This window comes from Talpa occidentalis, unplaced genomic scaffold (genome assembly GCF_014898055.3).
Source record: "Talpa occidentalis isolate TD23 unplaced genomic scaffold, MPIMG_talOcc4v2.1 talOcc4.4, whole genome shotgun sequence".
NCBI lineage: Eukaryota > Metazoa > Chordata > Mammalia > Eulipotyphla > Talpidae > Talpa > Talpa occidentalis.
In genome coordinates, this window is record NW_023604295.1 from 127,038,075 (window position 1) to 127,057,929 (window position 19,855).

General features: G+C 38.2%; 1 protein-coding gene across 1 annotated transcript in view; it reads left to right on the forward strand.

The window, feature by feature from the left end:
* SLC7A2 (solute carrier family 7 member 2) overlaps positions 1-19,855 on the forward strand; it is a 64,373-nt gene that overhangs the window by 23,123 nt on the left and 21,395 nt on the right. Inside the window, exons 2-4 of the mRNA XM_037526306.2 lie at positions 13,592-13,662; positions 18,667-19,057; positions 19,477-19,632. Coding sequence (XP_037382203.1) covers positions 18,682-19,057; positions 19,477-19,632 — 532 coding nt within the window. The 5' untranslated portion in view covers positions 13,592-13,662; positions 18,667-18,681. The remainder of the gene's footprint in view (positions 1-13,591; positions 13,663-18,666; positions 19,058-19,476; positions 19,633-19,855) is intronic.

The window sequence follows — 19,855 nt, forward strand, 5'->3', positions numbered from 1 at the left end:
TTGATTAGGCTAATATATGTAAGATAACTAAATTTTTTTCCCTATTTTTTTATGATAGTCCTTGAGCCTATTTATTTTTAAGATACTGGCCTTCTAGGTAAATAGATTTAAAATACAAACTTAGATATTTTGACAAAGATTTAAAATATTTGTATTTCAGAAAGTGGAGGGAAACATCATAATATTTTTGTTTGGGTCAATTTATAACTGTGTTATTCCCATGCTCAATAAGCTTGTAAGTGGCCTGTGTTTGTTCTCTGTGATTGCTGCAAAGGGGAGACTGTAGGAGTAGAAGAATTAATATCAGATTAATTTAGGAGAATTATGGTGGTTCCTTCATATTTAATTCTAGGCACACTGTTGCTGTCTTGTTGGTTGGTGTAAACTTCTTGGTTAAGGAATTGGTCTGAGAGAGTTCTTTCTTAGTCACACTGCTACTCTTGAAGACCAAGGTGGGATCCAGACACAGTTGGTGGCCAGAGACCCAGAATGGGACTCTTCACCAGAAGTGGCCTGGGTTATGGCCTTCACAGCTTTCTGGTAGTAAATCTCTCATTAGTGTCGGGTGCTGGGATATGCTTAGCTATGCAGGAAAACTCAAGGCAAAGCTTAACTCTTTATTTGCATCCATACCCAGAATGATGCATTGCTAGCGACAGCCTCTTGTAAAAGAAAGAAATCAAACCCAATGTGAAGCAAGTTTCTTCATGTGCTGATTTTCCATTTTGAAGTTTTCTGACAAGCAACATCCTTAGGGAGAGAACATCTAGTGGCAGTGCACAGGAAATTTCTTACTCCATTTATTTCATCCACTTATTTGAATACTATGTACTCTATATCTATTTTTTCAGTTCGCACCTCTGAAATTTTACCATGCATCCTTTTTTTTAAGCTCTTCATGCCTCAGCTCTTGATAATAATGCTGAAAATGAACATGGAGTGGTTATATCCCTTCAAGATCCTGAGTTCAATTTTTTTGGCTCAATATCCAGTAATGAGATTGTTTGATCATGTGGTAGTTATATTTTTAACATTTTGAGGAACTCCATATTGTTTTCCATCATTTTGCATTCCCACCAACATGGCACAGGGGCCCAGTTTCTCCACACCCTCTACTGACACTTCATGTCTTTTGCTTTTTTTTTTCTTTTTGGTAATAGCCATCTTATCGGGTCTGAGATGATACTTCACTATGGTTTTGATTTGCATTTCCTTCATGGTAAATGATGTGGAGTATCTTTCCATCTACCTGCTGACGTTATCTACAGTATTTCAAATATTTGAAGTTTTAGGGAGTTTAAATCTGTTGGTTGTCTTCATTAATACAAAAATAGTGGTTTTTTAATCACTTTTTTTTTCAATTGCAAAGTTTAGGAATTTTGGATTGTGAACTCATACTATGTTGAATGTAATCAGTGGAACTCCTGATATCTAAAGCGGGTGACTTTAATCTGGAAAGGATTTGCATTTGTGTATACAAATAAGCAAGGAGACTATTACATGAAACTGCTAGTGACTGGAGCACTTTAGCTCCCCTTGTCTCAGTCTAGCACAGTCTTGGTTTCAAATTTCTCATTTTGAGGAGAACCTCAGACTTTGTTCTCACATAGGCCTTTATTCCCTTCACATTAACTCACCATCCACTGTACTGCTTTCATATCATGTTTATCTTCTCTCTCTGCCTCTTTGCCTTGAGAAATGTCCATTATTTTCTGCTGAGCTCTACTATGTTACATTTTCATTCATTGAGGATTTAGTAATAGTTTTGTAGGAAAACTTTCAGGGTATGCAGCCCACTGTAATTCTGCAAACAGAAATCTCATGTATGTGCTTAGAATTAGTGTGTGTGTGTGTGTGTGTGTGTGTGTATGTGCAAGATTTAGCCTTTGATTTCTCAGGTGGCCTGATATTTAAAATACCATGTTGTAGATTCTTCAAGAGATTCTAATGTCAATATACTGATGTTTGAGCATAAGAATATTTTATTTAAAAAAGGAGAATTTTTGTTTCTCCAACACAAATGAAGGATTTTCCCCTCTCCTTTAAATGCCTCTGCTTTTACAATTAGAATAAAGAAGGAAAGATGTTCATACAAAATCTCTCATGGGAGAAGGATAGGATGGGGGTGACAAGGGAAGGGAGGGCCTGTCCCTTTGGTCTCACTGGGCTTCCCCTTAAATGCCTTCAGGATCCAGCTGGAGAACTACTGAGCAGAGGAGCAGCCGGTCACTTGGTTAGCAGTTGGGTCTTCTCTCAGAGTGTTCCTTGCAAGGACCCGTGTTGGTCATAAGTTCTGCCACTCAGTCTGCTTTTATTACTTAGCAATGGGATCAAATGAGTGCGGATGATGAAATATAATTACAAAGTCCATACTCATTAAAATTTTTAAAAGATGTTTAATTTTGCGGGAGGGTCATCTCAGCTTTCTGTCTGATGTCTGGAAGGATGGGAATCATTGTTTTGTTGTGGCCATTATAAAGGAGCAAATGAAAAGCAGTTTTTCTCCCTGACTGCCTTCATCCCCACTACAGGAATGAGCACAATAATTAGCAGAAGTATTTATGCATTTATCTACATCATGGTGACTTTCACCTCTAAACTCTATTTTCTTGTTTGTTTGTAGGGAAATGCAAATCCCCACAATATGCCATCAGGACAGCTCTTTGCACACATGATTCCTTTGCCTGCGCTTACTATCTGTGTGTAGTGGTAGCACTTTAACTTTTGAAGTGGAGAAATTACCAAAAATTGATTGGGGCAAGAGTCAAGGGTGATTCAGAGCTAGACTCTATCCCACATCTAGATAGAGTGTTCCTACATGGAACCATTTTCCCACATATTTTTGTTATCAAGGTTACTCTTCAAGGCTACCAGGGTTTTTTTTGACTTTTAAAGTTGGATAGTAGCCTTTACTTGGTGTCTTAGATGTGTTAAACTCTTAATTTGCCCCATTAAAAAAGATATTTTAGTGATGAGTGTTGCTCTACTTAAAGAAAAAAAGAAGTGTTGAAAGACTTAAACTCAACAAAAAAGCAGAAAAAAAAACAAGAAAGTATTGTAATTACTAGTATTTGTTGCACTTCTGTTTGCACTCACATAAAGCTCTCCTAGAGAAAGGATACTACTCAGAGATGGGTTTGAATGTATGAGCTGGAGGAGTGGTAATTAGTGAGGTAGGCACAAGTGAAAATCCAGAAGGATATGTTTGCTGGAGTTTTAATTTGATAATGAGCTGTTTGCCTTCAAATTATCACAGTAGAATGCTGCTTGCTTTCATTAGTGATTGGGTATGTGAGCTCGCGTTCAGAGCACATTAAGCAACTCAATAGTGTTGGAGTTACAGATGATGAAATGTTGTTTTGCTGCTTGCAAACAAGGACATTCTCGCAAGTGGGGTTTGTTGAAACCTTCCTGTGAAAGATTTTTAAGCAAACTTGGTTTTTGTTGACATAAGATAAATGAAATTGGAAGGCTGAGTAATGAGAGATTTTAGAGGCTCAAAGAATTTGCACAAACTATGCTTTTGGGGTAATATTCATAAAATGTTTGTCTCTTGATATAAGGAGATTATTTGCTTATACTGTAGAACATTCCTTAATAACCAGCTGGCCAACTCAGTCTATGTATCTACCCTACATTTTTAAAAAGTAGATTTTTAAATACTCAGAGAAATTAAGAATTTCACTTCATGGGTTGTATGTAACCCTGAAAGTTAATGGATATTGTTTGGAAAGAAGAAAAGACAAATACAATTGAAATCCTAATAGATAATGAAGGCTCAGAGTGAGGGACAAGAAGGGCACATTCTAGAAAGGTTCCTGTGGCTGTCATGGGAATTTATTTGAAGGGCTCAGATTTTTAAAATGGAAGAATAAAGTGGATGGTATGAATTTATGAAACAGAGCACAGAAATGTTTGAGTTCAATCTTCATGAAATATTTAGTCAGGAAGGTGAACAAAAAAAAAAAAAAAGGAGACTCTAGTATGGTAGCAATAAATGACCAAGAGAAGGCGAGCTCCTAACCCCCCCCCTTTTTTTTTATTCAAGAAGGGCAGGTCTCTGACTAGAATGATAGAACAAATAACTGAAAATAAACCAAAAACCCAAATTGATGAGAGAGAACTAATCTGCTTTAAACCAGTTCACATTTTTCAGCCTAGGTAGATGACTCCTCTTGATAGTCTGTAATTCTGAGTGTGGGGGGTTCATCTGTAATCTTGAAGGTACCCTGAAGTGGGAGAAAGGGAGCAGAAGAAAGATGCAGTTATCCTTTTTCAAAATGGAGGCCAGTGGAGATCCTGGAAACCATAGCTAAGGGAGTTGGACGCTGTTCATGAACAAAATTTTAGAATGTGTGGTATGTACTTGGAAAAGAAATGACTGATTCCCAAAGGGAATCTTGAGTTCACAAGGCACAAATTATGTCTAGCAAACTCCACATCATCTTTTTACATGGTTATTAGACTGGTAGATTTGGGAAGTTTAAACATAATATACTAGCATTTCAGAAAGCATTTAATATCATGTGTTGGGATAAGCTGGAAAGAAGTGTGGATTTCTAAGTGGTTGCATGATGTGCTGGTTTGGAGGGACATTCTTGATGGCATGCCAGTGCCACTCTGTTCCTGGCTCTATTAAGTTTAACAGTTCTTGTCATATACTCAGATTAAGATAGAAGACTTGGTTATATCATTTACAGCAACATAAAGGTAGGTAGAGTACTTAGTGTGCTGATTGATGAACTTGTATTACAATATAATCCCAAATAACATGGCACTTGAAATTCTGAAATACAGGCCTTTGGTGGCTCAAGGGGTTAAGATGCAACCTATGAGGCTGTCTGCACCCACTGTGGCATGAGTTCGATTCCTAGCCAGGGAGATACCCACATGGTGCAGCAGACCTCTCCTGTCTCACCAACTGCTCCCCTCAGCAGTATGTTTCAGTCAGTCTGCCTTTTCTGCTCCCCACTCTGTCTCTGGTGAATCCTCTCACCCTCCTGCACCTCTGGCCTCTATCCTAGTTCTTGTATGCATAAATAAATCTTTAAAAAAAAATCTGAAATACACTCTAAAATAATGAAACAATATGGAATATATATCTGTGAAAAAATATGAGGGTTCTAGCTGACTACAAGCCAAGTATGAATCAGTCACTCTCTGAACTGTGCTTACTGCATTCTTATCTACATTCAATCACTGTTGCATTTGGTGTTTCTTGGCATGTAGCTCATCACTCCAATTTCTCCTCTGTCATCACACTCTGTGTCTGTCTTCACTGGGCATTTTTCTTTCATATTTTTTAAATAGAATATAAAGTTCTTTAATTTTTTAAAAGATTTATATTTTATTTATACAAGAACCAGGGTACAGGCCAGATGTGTGGGAGGGTGAGAGGATTCACCAGAGACAGAGTGGGGAACAGAACAGGCAGACTGACGAAATACACTGCTGAGGGGAGCAGCAGGCAAGACAGGAGAGGTCTGCTGCGCCATGTGGGTAGCTCCCTGGCCGGCTGGGAATCAAACCCACGCTGCAGAGGCTGCGGAGAGCTCCACAGCACTGCGCTCAACCCACTGCGCCAACAGGGAGGCCTCATTTTCCTTTTCTTATAAGGACACTAGTATAGGATTAGGACTCACCCTGATGATCTCACTTTAATTTGATAACACCTGCAAGACTCTTTTTCCAAATAAGGTCACTATATAAAGTAGCAGAGTTTCGGATTTCAACCACAGTATGCAGTTCTCTCCTTAACAAAGAGTAAAATACATTCATACAAGTAGTTGCCCGTAGTTGTAATGAAAAAGTGCTGTGAAAACAAGTAGCAGGGTGACCTAGTTTAGCTTGGGGGAGGGTGTCAAGGATGGTTGGATGCTATCCAAGCAAAGAGAAGACAGAGTAGCTTTTCAGGAAGTAGAAATGACTATGCAGAAAGCCTGGAGATCATAAGAGGATGAAATTCTGAGGAAGGGAAAAGAAATCCAGCAAAGCCAAGGGTGTGCAGAGGAGACAGAAGATGGGCTATGGAGATAGAATGAAGTCAGTTCCAGCAGACTTTTGTGCACTTGTATGTTGAGGTGGTTCCAGATGGCATTAAAAACAAAGCAAAAAGAATTAGTAGACATATACAGAATGGAGGAAGATATAAACAAATTAGACTCTGTACTAGCTTAACCACATCTGGAATGCTTTGTCTTTTGGGGAGTTAGTATTTGTCCAAGTGTCATCCTACTTAGGGATTATTTGAATGAGAATACTTTTCTATATTTCTTGTTAGGGTAAGATTTGGGGTACAAATCTAGGAGGATGCCATGAAGAAAAGGTCTTGCAATAAGACTCCACAAGGAGAGAACAGGATTCCTTGGAATTCGGTTTCTCCTTGCTCATGAAAGGCAGCCACCCGAATTTTTAAATCTTTGCAGAATTATTTAGATGCATTTGTCTTTCCTGACACTACCATCACTGCAGTAATTATCCTTAACCTTCAGTGCAACTGTGTCCTTCTCCTACTGTTTTCTCAGCGGCCCTTACTTCACCTCTCTATCAGATTTTCTAAGGATCAGTTGCCAGTTACTTATGTTAAGGTAAATAAATCCTACTTAGAAGTGATAGAATGTAGAGCTGTATATTCTGTTTAACACCAAAAAAGCAATTTCACCTTCACTGTGGAGGAGGGAGCATCGCAGATAGGATAAGCAAAATATTAATCCTACCCATTGGCCTGGACTAGTCTCGTGGGATCACCCTCCACTAGTGTATTTAAAAGGAATTTCAACCTCCACTTGTATCTCTTGAAGGACATCCAATTCATATCGCTCAGCCCATTTGAAATTCCCCTTCCCACTTCGTCTACCAGGTGACTTCTTTAAGCTGCTGGCTTTTCCTGGCCCTATAGTGTATAAATCAACCTGGCTTGTTAGCTTTAATTTTTTGGAATGATTTGGCTGTTGTCATTGTTTTAATGAAAAGAGACACCCAGGAGCTGACAGAAAAGCAAAAAAGAACCTTTCTTCAGTCTCTGCTATAGTAGGAAGGTCTGGGAACCAGAACTTGCCACAGAAAGAGCACGAGGGGTCACGGGAAGCATGCAGGTCAGTCCATCTTGTCACCTGTATGTGGGTGAGAAGACGGATGGCCTAGGGGTAGACACAATGTTCATGTGGAGAACAGCAAACTATAAAGCCAGGAAGGTAGGCAGATGAGAGGGGTGTTTGGAACAATTAGCAGGAGACAAGTTAGACACAAGTGTAAATCAGTAGATTGGAAATACTAAAATTAAACTTGTGTATATGTCATATATCTTTGCTGTTTTTGAGTAGCTGATATAAACATTTCCAAGCATATTTTAAAATTACAGAAATTGAACTCTGTTTGGCCAAAATAGTTCATTTACAGATTTCTGCCCGTTTCCACTCCCAGGCGTCATTTGAGTAAGAGTTGGGAAATAATAATGCTGGTTTCTTGGATGTAGATGGAATTCAGCATGAAAGATAGGATATCCTCTCTCTGCAGCTTGGTGCTGTATGCTTTGAAGGTCAGCTGATAAAAGTTTTTACAAAGAAGCCGAAGGAGTGTGAAGATGATGGAGTTTGTTTATCTTCCTTCGTGTTGCATTCTTCTCACTTTAATACTGCCGGTAAACCTTTGCCTTGTTTTATTTAAATAAAAATAAATACTGCCAGCAAACCTTTGTCTCGTTTTATTTAAAACACATTATTTAAATACTTTATTTGTTTCAGAAACTCTCATTGAGCAATGATTACCAAGTAGAATTTTTAAAAGATTATGAGATCATTGGAATTTCAAGTTGTATAATAATTTAAGCTATTACTGTTAAAAATTAAAAGTGTATATATATATATATATATATATATATATTTTCCAGAAGCTTCTGGTTAAGATTTTACAGATCAATATGATTATTTTAAAGCTTGGTTGGTATTCATTACTTGTTATTAAATATTTATACAAAATTCAAGATCTTTTTCCATGAAAGGAATTTTTTCAAATAGTAAGAAGAAAATTGGGGCCTCCCTGGTGGCGCAAGGGTTAAGATGCAACCTAGGAAGCTGTTCGCAGCCACTGCAGCACTAGTTAGATTCCCAGCCAGCCAGGGACCAACCCACATGGTGCAGCAGACCTCTCCTGACTCACCTGCTGCTCCCCTCAGCAGTGTACTTCGGTCAATCTGCCTGTTCTGTTCCCTACTCTGAGTCCGGTGAATCCTCTCACCTCCCCACACCTCTGGCCTGTGCTCTTGTATGCATAAATAAATAAACCTTAAAAAAAAAGAAAGAAAATTGAAGTTTTAAATAATTGATTTTAAGAAGTGGCTAATTATACAAATTGTCAAAATTTCAAAATGTGTTTTATATATTATGGATATGACTCAATTATTAGAAAAATGGATGAGGAGTTAGATCACTGATGGCTCTTCTGAGGAAGACGTCCCTCATGCGCCCCACCCCAGCCTGAGTCACAAAAGGGCGCCCCCCTTGGGTACCTCATAGTGCTGTGGAAACACTGTGTGAGTCCTTACCCACTGGCATACTATGTGGCATCTGCTGGTTAAGTGAGACAAGTGTCTTACCGCTGCCTGTATCTCCCTGCTCCCTAGAATTCTATTTGGACATTTCACCGAGACCATTTTCTTTTTCCTTTTGAAAATTTCTGAGACTTGATCTTTTAGAGAAATTGACAGTTCATACAACAATTGCTAGGTTGACTTTAGTTAATGCAATAATTTAAAAGTTTGGTGAAAAAATAAATTGGATAAATTATAGCTGTGACATATTAATAAGTAGAATATAATGTCAGACTTCAGTTTTAAGGACTTAATCTTTTCAAGTTATTTTAATTTTTTAAATTCTTCATTTGCATAATCTAAACTTAAATTTTAGCGGCTCTAAATGCACTGTTTTAATTTCTCTGAGCACCACAATAGAAATGTTTAATTCAGATTTATTTGAAGCCAACATCCAAACTTCTCTCAGCCAATAACAGTGTTTTCACAATCTGCCAAGATGCTAATGATAGAAATCTCTGGTGAAACATTATTTCTGTATTTTAAGAAGTACCAAATCAGATCATTCTTTGCAAAGTTGAAAATACAGTTTCAAAAATGACCATTTTTAAAGCAATGACTTTCCAACAAAACCATAAACCAGAAATATGCTTGGTATAATATCCAACCAGAATTCTTGAACTTGGACTAAAAATAAATGTGAATTCTGGTTGAATTCCTTTTCTGCCACAGTTTGATGGAAGGAATTTCTCCTACTAGCATTGAAACAAAAGTGGTGGAATTCTAACCATCAATTAAATTAGGTAGCTGTTTGGGGAGGGTGCAGGGTAGTAAGCTGAGAGGGCCCTTGCATTCTGTTTGGAAAGAACATTTAGAGGAAATCAGAGTGTTCTGAAGTACTTCTTAGTTCTTTGCCTTTAGACAAAAAGCACTTTCTTGTACTTTAACATTTTTCCTAATCCATGAACATACTTTAACTTGAAATTCAGCTACTAATTCAGAAAAAAAGTAAAACAAGCTTCTTGAGCAATGACTATTGGTCATTGGAATGAATGCATCCATGTCACTTAGCGTTCTTGAGTCAATTCTACTTTGTGTGGACAGTGGATTAAAATGGAAATTAATGTAATACTATTTGTTTTAAAAATAGCCCTATTTGTTTTTCAGACAGTTTATTGAGCAGGGATGCTGGGTGAATCTCCTTAAGATGAGCAGCTTGTGTACCTGTTATCACAGCAGACAGCCATCATCGAATTCAGGTGCACTTAGGAGAGGATCACTTTTCTAAACAAGATTTGATCAGCAATAGACAAAACTTTAGAGATTTAAGCTTCAGATATCTAGAATATCAAATAATTAAAATATTTTGTTCTGTGGAAGCATTATGCTGAGTATTAATTACTGTCTTCTGATAGTTCAATAAGCTTGACATGGAAATGTTGGCTATATTCTAGAGGACTATATTTTCAAATATTTAAAGTTACTATGTTTATTTTCTCATTTTTAGACTGGAAGTGTAAGTTTTTAATGGTAAAAACAAAACCTCCTTGTACAAAGTTACACCAAAGTCATTCTGACATTATCTGTTTGTTCCCTTTTATTGTTTTCTGTAAACTGTATGCTACATATGTTAGAATTTTAGGAGCTTTCAAATAGAATAAGAGCTTAATATTCTACCATCCTAACCTACAAACTTGCTGCCCCCATTCCACCCTGTGCTCCTTCTTGACTTGTAGGGTAGAAATCCCATTTCTTTTTCCACCGAAATCTTAAATCTTCAGCCTTGTTGTGGCTCTTAGCCTTCCACAGCTCCACACCGTTAATTATCCATTCTCTCTTCTGTGCTTCGAACCTCTGTCTTTCTCCTGGCGCATTTCCGGAAGTATCTAAACACACGGAGATCCCTCTTTATAAAAATCCTCCCCTTGCCCATGGAACTTGAATGTCATTTGCTCAAAAAAGCCCCTGAACTTGTTGCTTTCATCTCCTAATCTCTCTTTTCTCCACCGGTTGCAGCCTGGCTCACACCAACCCCTGAAACCTCTGATCTTACCAAGATCACCTAAGACTCCCTTGTCACTAAATCCCAGGATCACAACTCCCCCTTGTTAAGGGGTGTCTCACTCGGAGGGCCTCTCCTTCCCTCTTGAAAAGTCCACTCCCCCTTTGGGTCCCCACTTTCTCCGAGTTCCTTTCATCACTCTTACCATTGTTCCTTAGCTCCTCTATGGGTTCTTCCTTCAATCCGTGTATGGTGGTGTTTTGTTCTCTTCTCTGCATCATCTCTCCCTGGGTGAAAACACTTAATTATTATCTCTACACCAATAATTCTCCGATTTCCTTCTGTCTTTCTTGTTATTCTAAGCTATGTTGAGACTTCATGGCTGTGCCACATGTACCTTAAAATCAAGATGGTCAAAAAGAAACTCCTTGCCTATTCCTTATTTAAAGCACAGTTATCAATTTGCAGCTGTAGCTCCCCAAATCCAGTCACTGCCTTCTGTACCTTCCCCGCCCCAGAGCAGGTCACACAGCCTCCCACCTAGGTGGTCTCAGTAGCCAGTTTGGCTTTCTCTTTAACTACTGTCTTGATTTTTCCTCACCCCTTCCCTAGAATACAATCAGAAGGATAGTAGTATATCTCACTTAAAGTTCTTCATTGACTGACTCCCCACGGCCCTTACCGCTTCTTGTTCCTCTTCTTGTTCCTTTGCACTTGGCATCCCCTATCACTCCCTCCCAGCTTCCCCTTTACACATTGAGATGGCCCAGTCCAGCTCAGCCCTTAGGTCTCAGATGAGGCATAGCTTTATCCAAAAAAACAAAAAAAACAAAACAAAAACCAAAAACCCTGACCACCGCAGTGCGTTAGAAGCCCCTTCTGTGGTTCCTCCTTCTTCCCTGTGTCCAAGCATTTGCTTTAGCTTAGGGCTGCTGTGTGTGCCACCCGCTCTCATGTAGGCACCAGGAGGGAGGAGTGATTGTTTCAACAACCAGCCTCGTGTTCTGAAGTGTTTGTGGAACTAATAAAGTAGTGGAAGTAATTTTAAGAAATTTGTATTTTTAACAAGAAATAACCCACTAATATTAACGTCTTAAGGCAAAGGTTTTAGGAGACTTCTTTGACTCAGGAAACTGTTAAAAACCTTCCTTTGTATGAGAAAATATTCCCAGTGCTGCTTCTTTAGGTGAGTAATTCTACTATAATCCCATGAGGGAAAAAAGAGTTTTAAACACCCATAGAAAGTACTATTGACAAACATGAAAAATGATGTAAGAATTATATAGAATAAAATATATTTTAAAAAAGAAAGCAAGTACTAGTGAGCTCTATCTTGCTAATCCTGGACTTTCACTCAATGTAGGATGCTCCTCATTCGTTGGGGAGAAATAATGTTATAGGAACCGTGGATTGCGTGTGTGTCTGGGAAGAAAAGATTTTTGCTGTCTTATACTCTTTCACTTAGAGCATATATTACATAATCTGCGAATATATGTAAAGGGCAGGAGTACTGCAGCCTAACATCTGAGTACTTACAGAAAAATTATCTAGACAAATTCAAGTTATTCCATCAAGAAATCTTGGAAAGAAGAGCGGTTATCAGGAGACCTACCAGTAATGGCAGGAAGTAGCAGTTTAAATGGTTGAGGCTGGGAGTAGAGCTGGGCAGAACAGGCCCTCCTGGTATTCTCTTGGCCTTCAGACACAGAGACTGCTCAACATAGTTTCAATGAGCAGGAGACCTGTTGAAACCATGAAGGGGGATGTTGTACACTCAACATCAGCAAAGACAACAGGCCTTGGGGAAGAAAAATGACCTTTGCTGCTCTCCAGAGGGCTGCTGTCTGGGTGCCAGCCTATCGGTTTCCCCACGGTGTCCAGCTGGCCCTCAGTCCATGCAGTTTCACCTGAGCACTGAATCATCTGACCAATTCATTCATGTTATTCGGATTTTCAAGAAAATCAAATGAACCTACTAGCATTTGCATATTTAACCCTAAGTTTGGGGCTTGTCTTTGGTACAGTTACCTGTGACTTGGGGGTGGGAGGACCTCGCTGTGGGCAAAACACATTCTCTCCAAAGGTGCTGTGGGCAGGTGGACAGTAACTGGACTTTCCGGCCAGGTGACAGGAAGGCCCAGAGCCATGAGTAAAGGCTCTAGAGTCGCACCTGCCAAGTTCATCCCTTGTTCCAGCTGTTCACTGTGATACCGATTAACCTTTCTGTGCCTCACTTTCTTCATCTATACTGTGAGAGTCACAGTAGTCCTGTTCATATGGGAATATTGTGAAGATTCCTGAAAGAACACATTAAAGGGAACAGAACCCAGAGCATGGAAGCACTCACCAAATGTCAGCCATTTTTATTAGTAACACTTGTAGCGTCGTGATGGTGTGAAATTACTTTGCAAAGGGTGTCTCCTGACATTCGAGATGGCACATAGAGAGGGTGACTAGTCCTAGTAGAGCACATTTCTTTCCGTAACTGCTTGGGGAGAGGGAACAGGTGGTACCCTCTGGCATTCAGAGTGATTTATTAGCCAGGGATTGCTAAATACCTAATGGGAATGGATGTCTGCCTGGTGCCATCAAGATCTTTGACCGTGAAAGTGGGTGCTGACTGGGCAGAAACTCTTGTTTACCTTGGTGCCGGGGACTCTGCTTTTCTTTCTTTTTAAACTTCTTTACTTCTTGTCTTTCCCAGCCCTAAAAACAGGACACTTAATTTTTTTTTTATCATTCTGCATATGTATGAGATAGCTAGGTATGTCCTTGTCTTTTGGCTTTTACAACTACTAATAAACTGAATGGATTCACTTGTTTTGAAGCACCAGTGTCCTTACAAACTTTCAGAATTCTGTTAGCTGTTTGTTGGAATCCCTTACGAAAGTTGCTTGTCTCTGCCTGGATTCTGTATCAGAAATTTGGGAATATTACATTTATAGTCTAATGCTTTGATGGTACTGATTTCATATAAAAGGGGGAAAATATTATTATTGCTACAATGATTGTGACATTGTAGTGGCCTCAATTATGTCTTTAATTTTTACTTATTTCTACAGTTGCATTGTCACCTGTCTGGAGAAAAGTTGGAAGGAAGATACTGTTTAGAAGTACTGATTTGGAAAAAAAGGTAAGTTTTGGACCAAATATATATGAAAAATATTTTTGCTTTCCAGAAAAATTTAAGATTTTAGATTTGTATGAAGATGTAATTTTTGTTTTATTTTGTTGTTTTTACCTCATCAAGGCTAAATAGTTTCCATTTCTATTTTCTTATTATTCTACATTATACTTTTGATGCATTTATTTATTTATTTATTTAAAGATTTATTTAAATATTTATTTATTTATTTATTTATACATGCACTGGGTACAGTCAGAAGCGCGGGAGGGTGAAAGAATTCACCAGAGCCAGAGCGGGGAGCAGAGCAGGCAGAAGGATCGAAGTACACTGCTGAGGGGAGCAGCGGGCGGCAGGAGAGGTCTGCGCGCCATGTGGGACCCTCCTCCAGTGGCCGGGGAGCAGCTGGGGATCGAACCGGCGCTGCAGAGGCTGCGGGCAGCTTCGCAACCCAGCACTCAACCGCTGCGCCACCGGGGAGGCCCCTTGATGTATTTTTTTTTAGAAATTGATTTTTCAAAATTAAACAAAAAGTCTGAAATTCTCTGGTTTTATGTTTATGTCTTTTTTTCCTTTTACTAAAGTATTGAACCTGTGATATATTTATTTTGAAGTTGTAAAATGTTACTGATGTTGAGTTTCAAGACTGCAAAACCAAAAGATCTCATTCAGAGAGAAAAATACACTGGGATAAATATCCCAGGTCTGTATGGCTTAGTGCCTTTTCCCCATCTGTCCGAAAACAGAAAATATGATAGCTCACAATGAAACCAGCAACTCAGCCAAAGAAGGAAAATTTGGTTATAATTGGAAGGAGCTAATTTATTGAGGATTTGTTGAAAATTTTGCCCACCAGCTTGCCACAGCTACTTTCTCCTGATAATACTTATTTTCAGGGCCTTTGATACTGATATACAGTATTGATTTTGCAATTTCAACCTTTACTTAGGGGAGGAGGGTAAAGATTCATTTCTATGTGGCTAAATGTAGGTACATTGAAAGGTTGAAGCAAAGTGAAAAATCCAGGGTCGACTTTTGACTGTAATGAATAGATTTGGAAAGATTTCTGTCGTCTGTTGAAAGGAAGTCAGCTGTATGATGGTGTCATATTCACTAGACCTAAAATTCTACACTGTCGAGCATATAGCCTGGATTGAGGAAATTTGAGAAAGAGGTCCATGTTGCTGAGGAAGGGATTTCACTTTTTAGCAAGAATTGATAGGGCCCCAACAAGGTAACTTGAAATTATTATGCTTAGGGTTGTGTGTGGGTGGTGACTGAGGAAGATCTGATTGTATCAGCAGCTTGTTGGCTCATTCCAAGACTTTTCTGCAGCAGAGCATATAACAGATCCCTCTCAGGCCTCCCTTGGCTGACTACATTTTCAGATCTAAACTAATCTTGTGTCTAGTTTTCCACTTCAATAGAAGCCACACTCTTAGCAATTAGTAAAATACTTGTTTAGTGAGGAAGGATACTGATCTGTTTCTGGTATCAACTGGTATCACCAGAATCATTGGTGACCTCAAGGGAATGTTGGTTGGTGCCTTTATATTTATTCTAAGGTGAAGACAGGAGTATGAATGTTGCATGGGCCCTTTCCAAAGTCTGAACCATTGTCTGTTGCTACACATATGTAGGTTTTGTATTAAATCTCAGTCTTTGGTCACAGTAGCAACACTGACAATAGGTATCATGGTATGGATCCATCATCTGCTCATGGGAAAATAAAGTCTGCCCTCCAGACCAATGAAACCAACTTCAGAATCCCTCCCTGCATATTGTTCTAGTCATAGATATTTGTTGGTGCGACAACACACCAGAGCTCAGGCATATTAGATGCAGACCTGAGTTAAAGAATAGTGTGAATGGATTGTTTTTTAACAATCAAACAACCTTGTAGAAATGAGAATATGGTGACCATTTCTCATAAAGAGGATTTCTTTTAAAAATATTTTAAAGGAAAAATTATAAAACCTTAATAACATATAAACATTAAATTATATCACTCATATTAGACACAAATATCCAACTTGTTTCTCCTGTTGCCACTCTATTTCATATCAGTTTGTCTCCACAAAAATACATTTCACAAAAGCGTGGGATTCTTTTTTCTTTATTGACTAAATACTGACAGATATACCTGCTAGGACTTATTGTTTGTTTAATAATCGTTCTTTAAATTGTCCCAGTATGTTTTTACTTCTCTCTGATGCCATTCTGTTTCCACAAAATTGGTTTTATATCATAGCTTTTGCAATCAGTGTTTTATTAGGTGTGCGTTGTTGAGACTATTTGCAGAGGACATTGCGTAACCTGTCTGTTCTGAGAAGTTTCTGACGTATGCTTTTTTGTTAAAGGTAAATGACTGCTGACAAATGGTAGTTTTGTCTTCTTTCCTTAGAGCAGCAAAGAAAAACTGAACATAAAATTCTTTCCATTTTTAGTAGGAAAGAAACAGTAGCAATCAGATTTTATCTGACAAAAGCCATATATTTCTGTAAACAATTCTGCTTCCTAAATAATCTAGAGTGAATTACATTGACCTTTATATAGACAAAAAGCTGGTCACTCTTGTATTCATGATGGGTGCAAGTCTCAAAAATGTTTTTGCTATTTTCAAAGAAGGTTTTTGTTGCTTGGCTTGTTTATTCCTGTTCATTTTTATACTGTTTCTCTTTTAATTTCACACTGTAACTGCAATACCAGAAAAAAAAAACAATTAAAAAATAAAAACTCACCCACATTCCTTTCACTTTCTAAAATCTCTTCTTAGTTTTCCTTGCTTCTACACAGCTCCTTTCCCTAAAAATATGCACTAATTGTAGTTTTATGGCTTTTATTCATAAAAATCGAGGTTGATTACTTATTCAAGTATTTTATTTAAATGACAAACAGGTATCTGTAAACAAATTGTTTCCTAAAGTGTAACACATCCCTTTTTCATTTCTCTTTTTTTGTTTTTGCGTAGAAGTACTGGGTTATAGGCCAGCGGTGCAGGAGGGTGAGAGGATGAACCAAAGAATCCCATTTCTACCTGATTTTAAGTGATTACTGAAATGGTCTTCATTTCTGAGCATTTTTAATGGACAATGATCCCTCAGTCTTCCTCTTTGCACATCTTTGCGTAAATGTTACAGGTCAACATTTAGTAAATATCCTCAATTCCCCTCTTCCCACCTCAGTTGGCCTTTATATAACTTCAGCTTTTTACTTGATTCTTTTTAAACAAAATACTGATCTTCTAGATTGTTTATATGAGAAAGAACTAGCTACTAGTTAGTTTGAACTTGATGCACACTTGATTTACAGACTTTGGAAACCAGAATATTGGCAAAATGGGAGATGCCATCTGCATTTGCAAATTTTTCAAAAAGTGCTTGTGAAATGCCATGCTTGGTGGCCTGGTGGTATGGAAGATAATGATGTAAACCCTGTCAAGGAACTTTTCACTTATTTCATTTTCTTGAGAATTTCTCTGTGTTCTTTGAATTAGCTGCTCTTAATATTGAGGTCTTGCATTTATCCTGATGTGTGAATAATGTTCAGTGAGTTGGCTTTATCTGCTAGATTTAGTATGAAACTGGATTAATCATATCCCAGGAATGTCTTTTTCTCATGAGCAACTAGTCACTTAGACTTAGTATAAAAATTTTATCTTACTTCATTTTTTACCTTGAAATATTTTTTAATAATGGTTTACCTTTACAGAGATTGGTGTAGAGAAATGCTCAAGGGTTTGTTTTTGGTTTTTTTCTTTTTTCAAATGGACAGCTCTTAGTTTTTCAGAGAAGATACCAAACTGATCATATGAGTTTAGGTTTTTGATAAGGAATGTAGTGAGACTGAAATTGATAGCATTGAACCTAGGTAGATCCTTGGAGGAGAAATGGCAAACATGAATTTAAATTTAAATTTCTACAAGTCAAATACATTTAACTTTATTGACTGATAAGTTGCATATACCATTATATTTCCCATTCCTCAATTATTTCCTACTCTGCTGAATTATATGTCTCTACACAAGACCATGAAAGGAATTAAATTTTTTTCATTTCTTTTGAACATAAATTACACTTGTTAATAGGAGATAAATTAGAAATTTTAAGAACAACTCATCATCATAGGCATGTATTAGTTTATTTAGAAATTTCAAGTTTATATAAATAAGCATGTGTGTCTTACTATAAATTTATACTTAATACATAGTTAGAAGATTCAAACATGTTTTGTAATGCTTTTTACAAAAGTTTCAAAGGGCTCCTCATTAAAATAAAGCAAGGAAATTAAAACAGACATGCATTATTTATTAAGCTGTGGAAAACATATTGATGGCATTTTTAACCTGCTTTTAGACAGTAGCAGAATTAAGTCTGATGGCTAGAGAGTACTATGCCAATTTGGACCTATTCTTACCACAATCTCAAGAATGTCATAAGACCTAAAAAATAGGAGTTGAATGTATGATTGAAAAAGAAAGAGAGAAAGGAAAAGATGAGGCAACTCACACCCCCTTGCTTATAGCAAGTACAAATGATCCATCTCCTGGAATATATTTCCATCAGCACATCTTTAAAAACAGTAGTAACCATAAGCCAGAGACAGACTGGGGTAAGCGGGGGAGGGTAGGAGGGGTTATGGTCAAAATAAGGGGGGTGGGAATTGTATGGGGACTAACCAAGATGAAAAAGCATACATTGTACAAAAATGAAAAATGAGGCCAAAAAATATATAAAATAAAATTTTTAAAAAATTAATTAAAAAAAAAAAACAGTAGCAACCTAAATGGCAAATCTTTTCCTCCCTCTGGGCCCCAATAAACCATTTGTTCAGACCCTGAATAAAAAGGTCCATATGAGTGAACTCCAAGAAATTCACAGCTTGAGGCCCTCTGGGCTACACCTCTAGTAACAAGTAAAACGATACAGGTGCCCTAACTGTGGAGAAGGTGGGCCGATCTTGAGGGCTAATGATTCCACACAAGCTTCTCACCTCCTCCCTTTTCTCCCTCAGGTTTCCCTCTTCAAGATGATTCCCTGCAGAGCAGCTCTGTCTTTTGCCCGATGTCTGATCCGGAGAAAAATTGTCACTCTGGACAGTCTAGAAGATACCAAATTATGCCGTTGCCTGTCCACCATGGACCTCATAGCCCTGGGGGTCGGAAGCACTCTTGGAGCTGGGGTGTACGTGCTTGCTGGGGAAGTTGCCAAAGCCGACTCTGGGCCCAGTATCGTGGTTTCCTTCCTCATCGCCGCCCTTGCTTCGGTGATGGCAGGCCTTTGCTATGCTGAATTTGGGGCCCGAGTCCCCAAGACTGGCTCTGCATATTTGTACACTTATGTTACCGTTGGAGAATTGTGGGCCTTCATCACTGGCTGGAATCTCATTTTATCTTATGTGATAGGTATGTTTTGAAAATCAGTCCAAGCAAATAGAGTATTAGATCTAGCTCTTCTGAGTCAGAGGCCTTAGGATCCCATTGTAGGTTTGCATTAAGTTAGCAACTGTCACCTATGTGTCTCATTTATCTTGTCCCTAAAATATCTCCTTTTAATGGCAAAAACCCAAGGATTCTGCTTCATCTCTGAATACACCTCTTACTGTATTTGAAGACCTGCTTTTTAAATTTGTAGTTTGATAATGCAACTAGAGTTACTTAATTCCGCAGTTAGGGGCTTGAGTTAGGGACTTATTATATGTAATTATGTAATTATCAGTTCTCTGAACTAACTCATGTTTATTTTAGACTAGAGTAGCAACTGCTATGATGTGAATTTTCCGCCAATGACCTTGTATTGTCTGACTGTTCTTTGTTTTGGAAAGGTACCTCAAGTGTTGCAAGAGCGTGGAGTGGTACCTTTGATGAACTTCTCAACAAACAGATTGGTCAGTTTTTTGGGACATACTTCAAAATGAATTATACTGGTCTTGCAGAATATCCTGACTTTTTCGCTGTGTGCCTTATATTGCTTCTAGCAGGTAAGAAACCCAGCTATACTTCTTCCTATGCTGAGCCAGACTAAACTTGCTGGGAAAATAGGTTACTGTTGAATTGGGGACCTAAGTTCCCAAGACTTGGCACAAATTTGTGCATCTGAGTTACTGTTGGAGAGCTGTGGGCCTGCCGCTGCCTAGAGTCCCACCTTATCATATATAATGAGTATATTTCCAAAATGAATCTAAATTGTGTGGAATGGTAGAA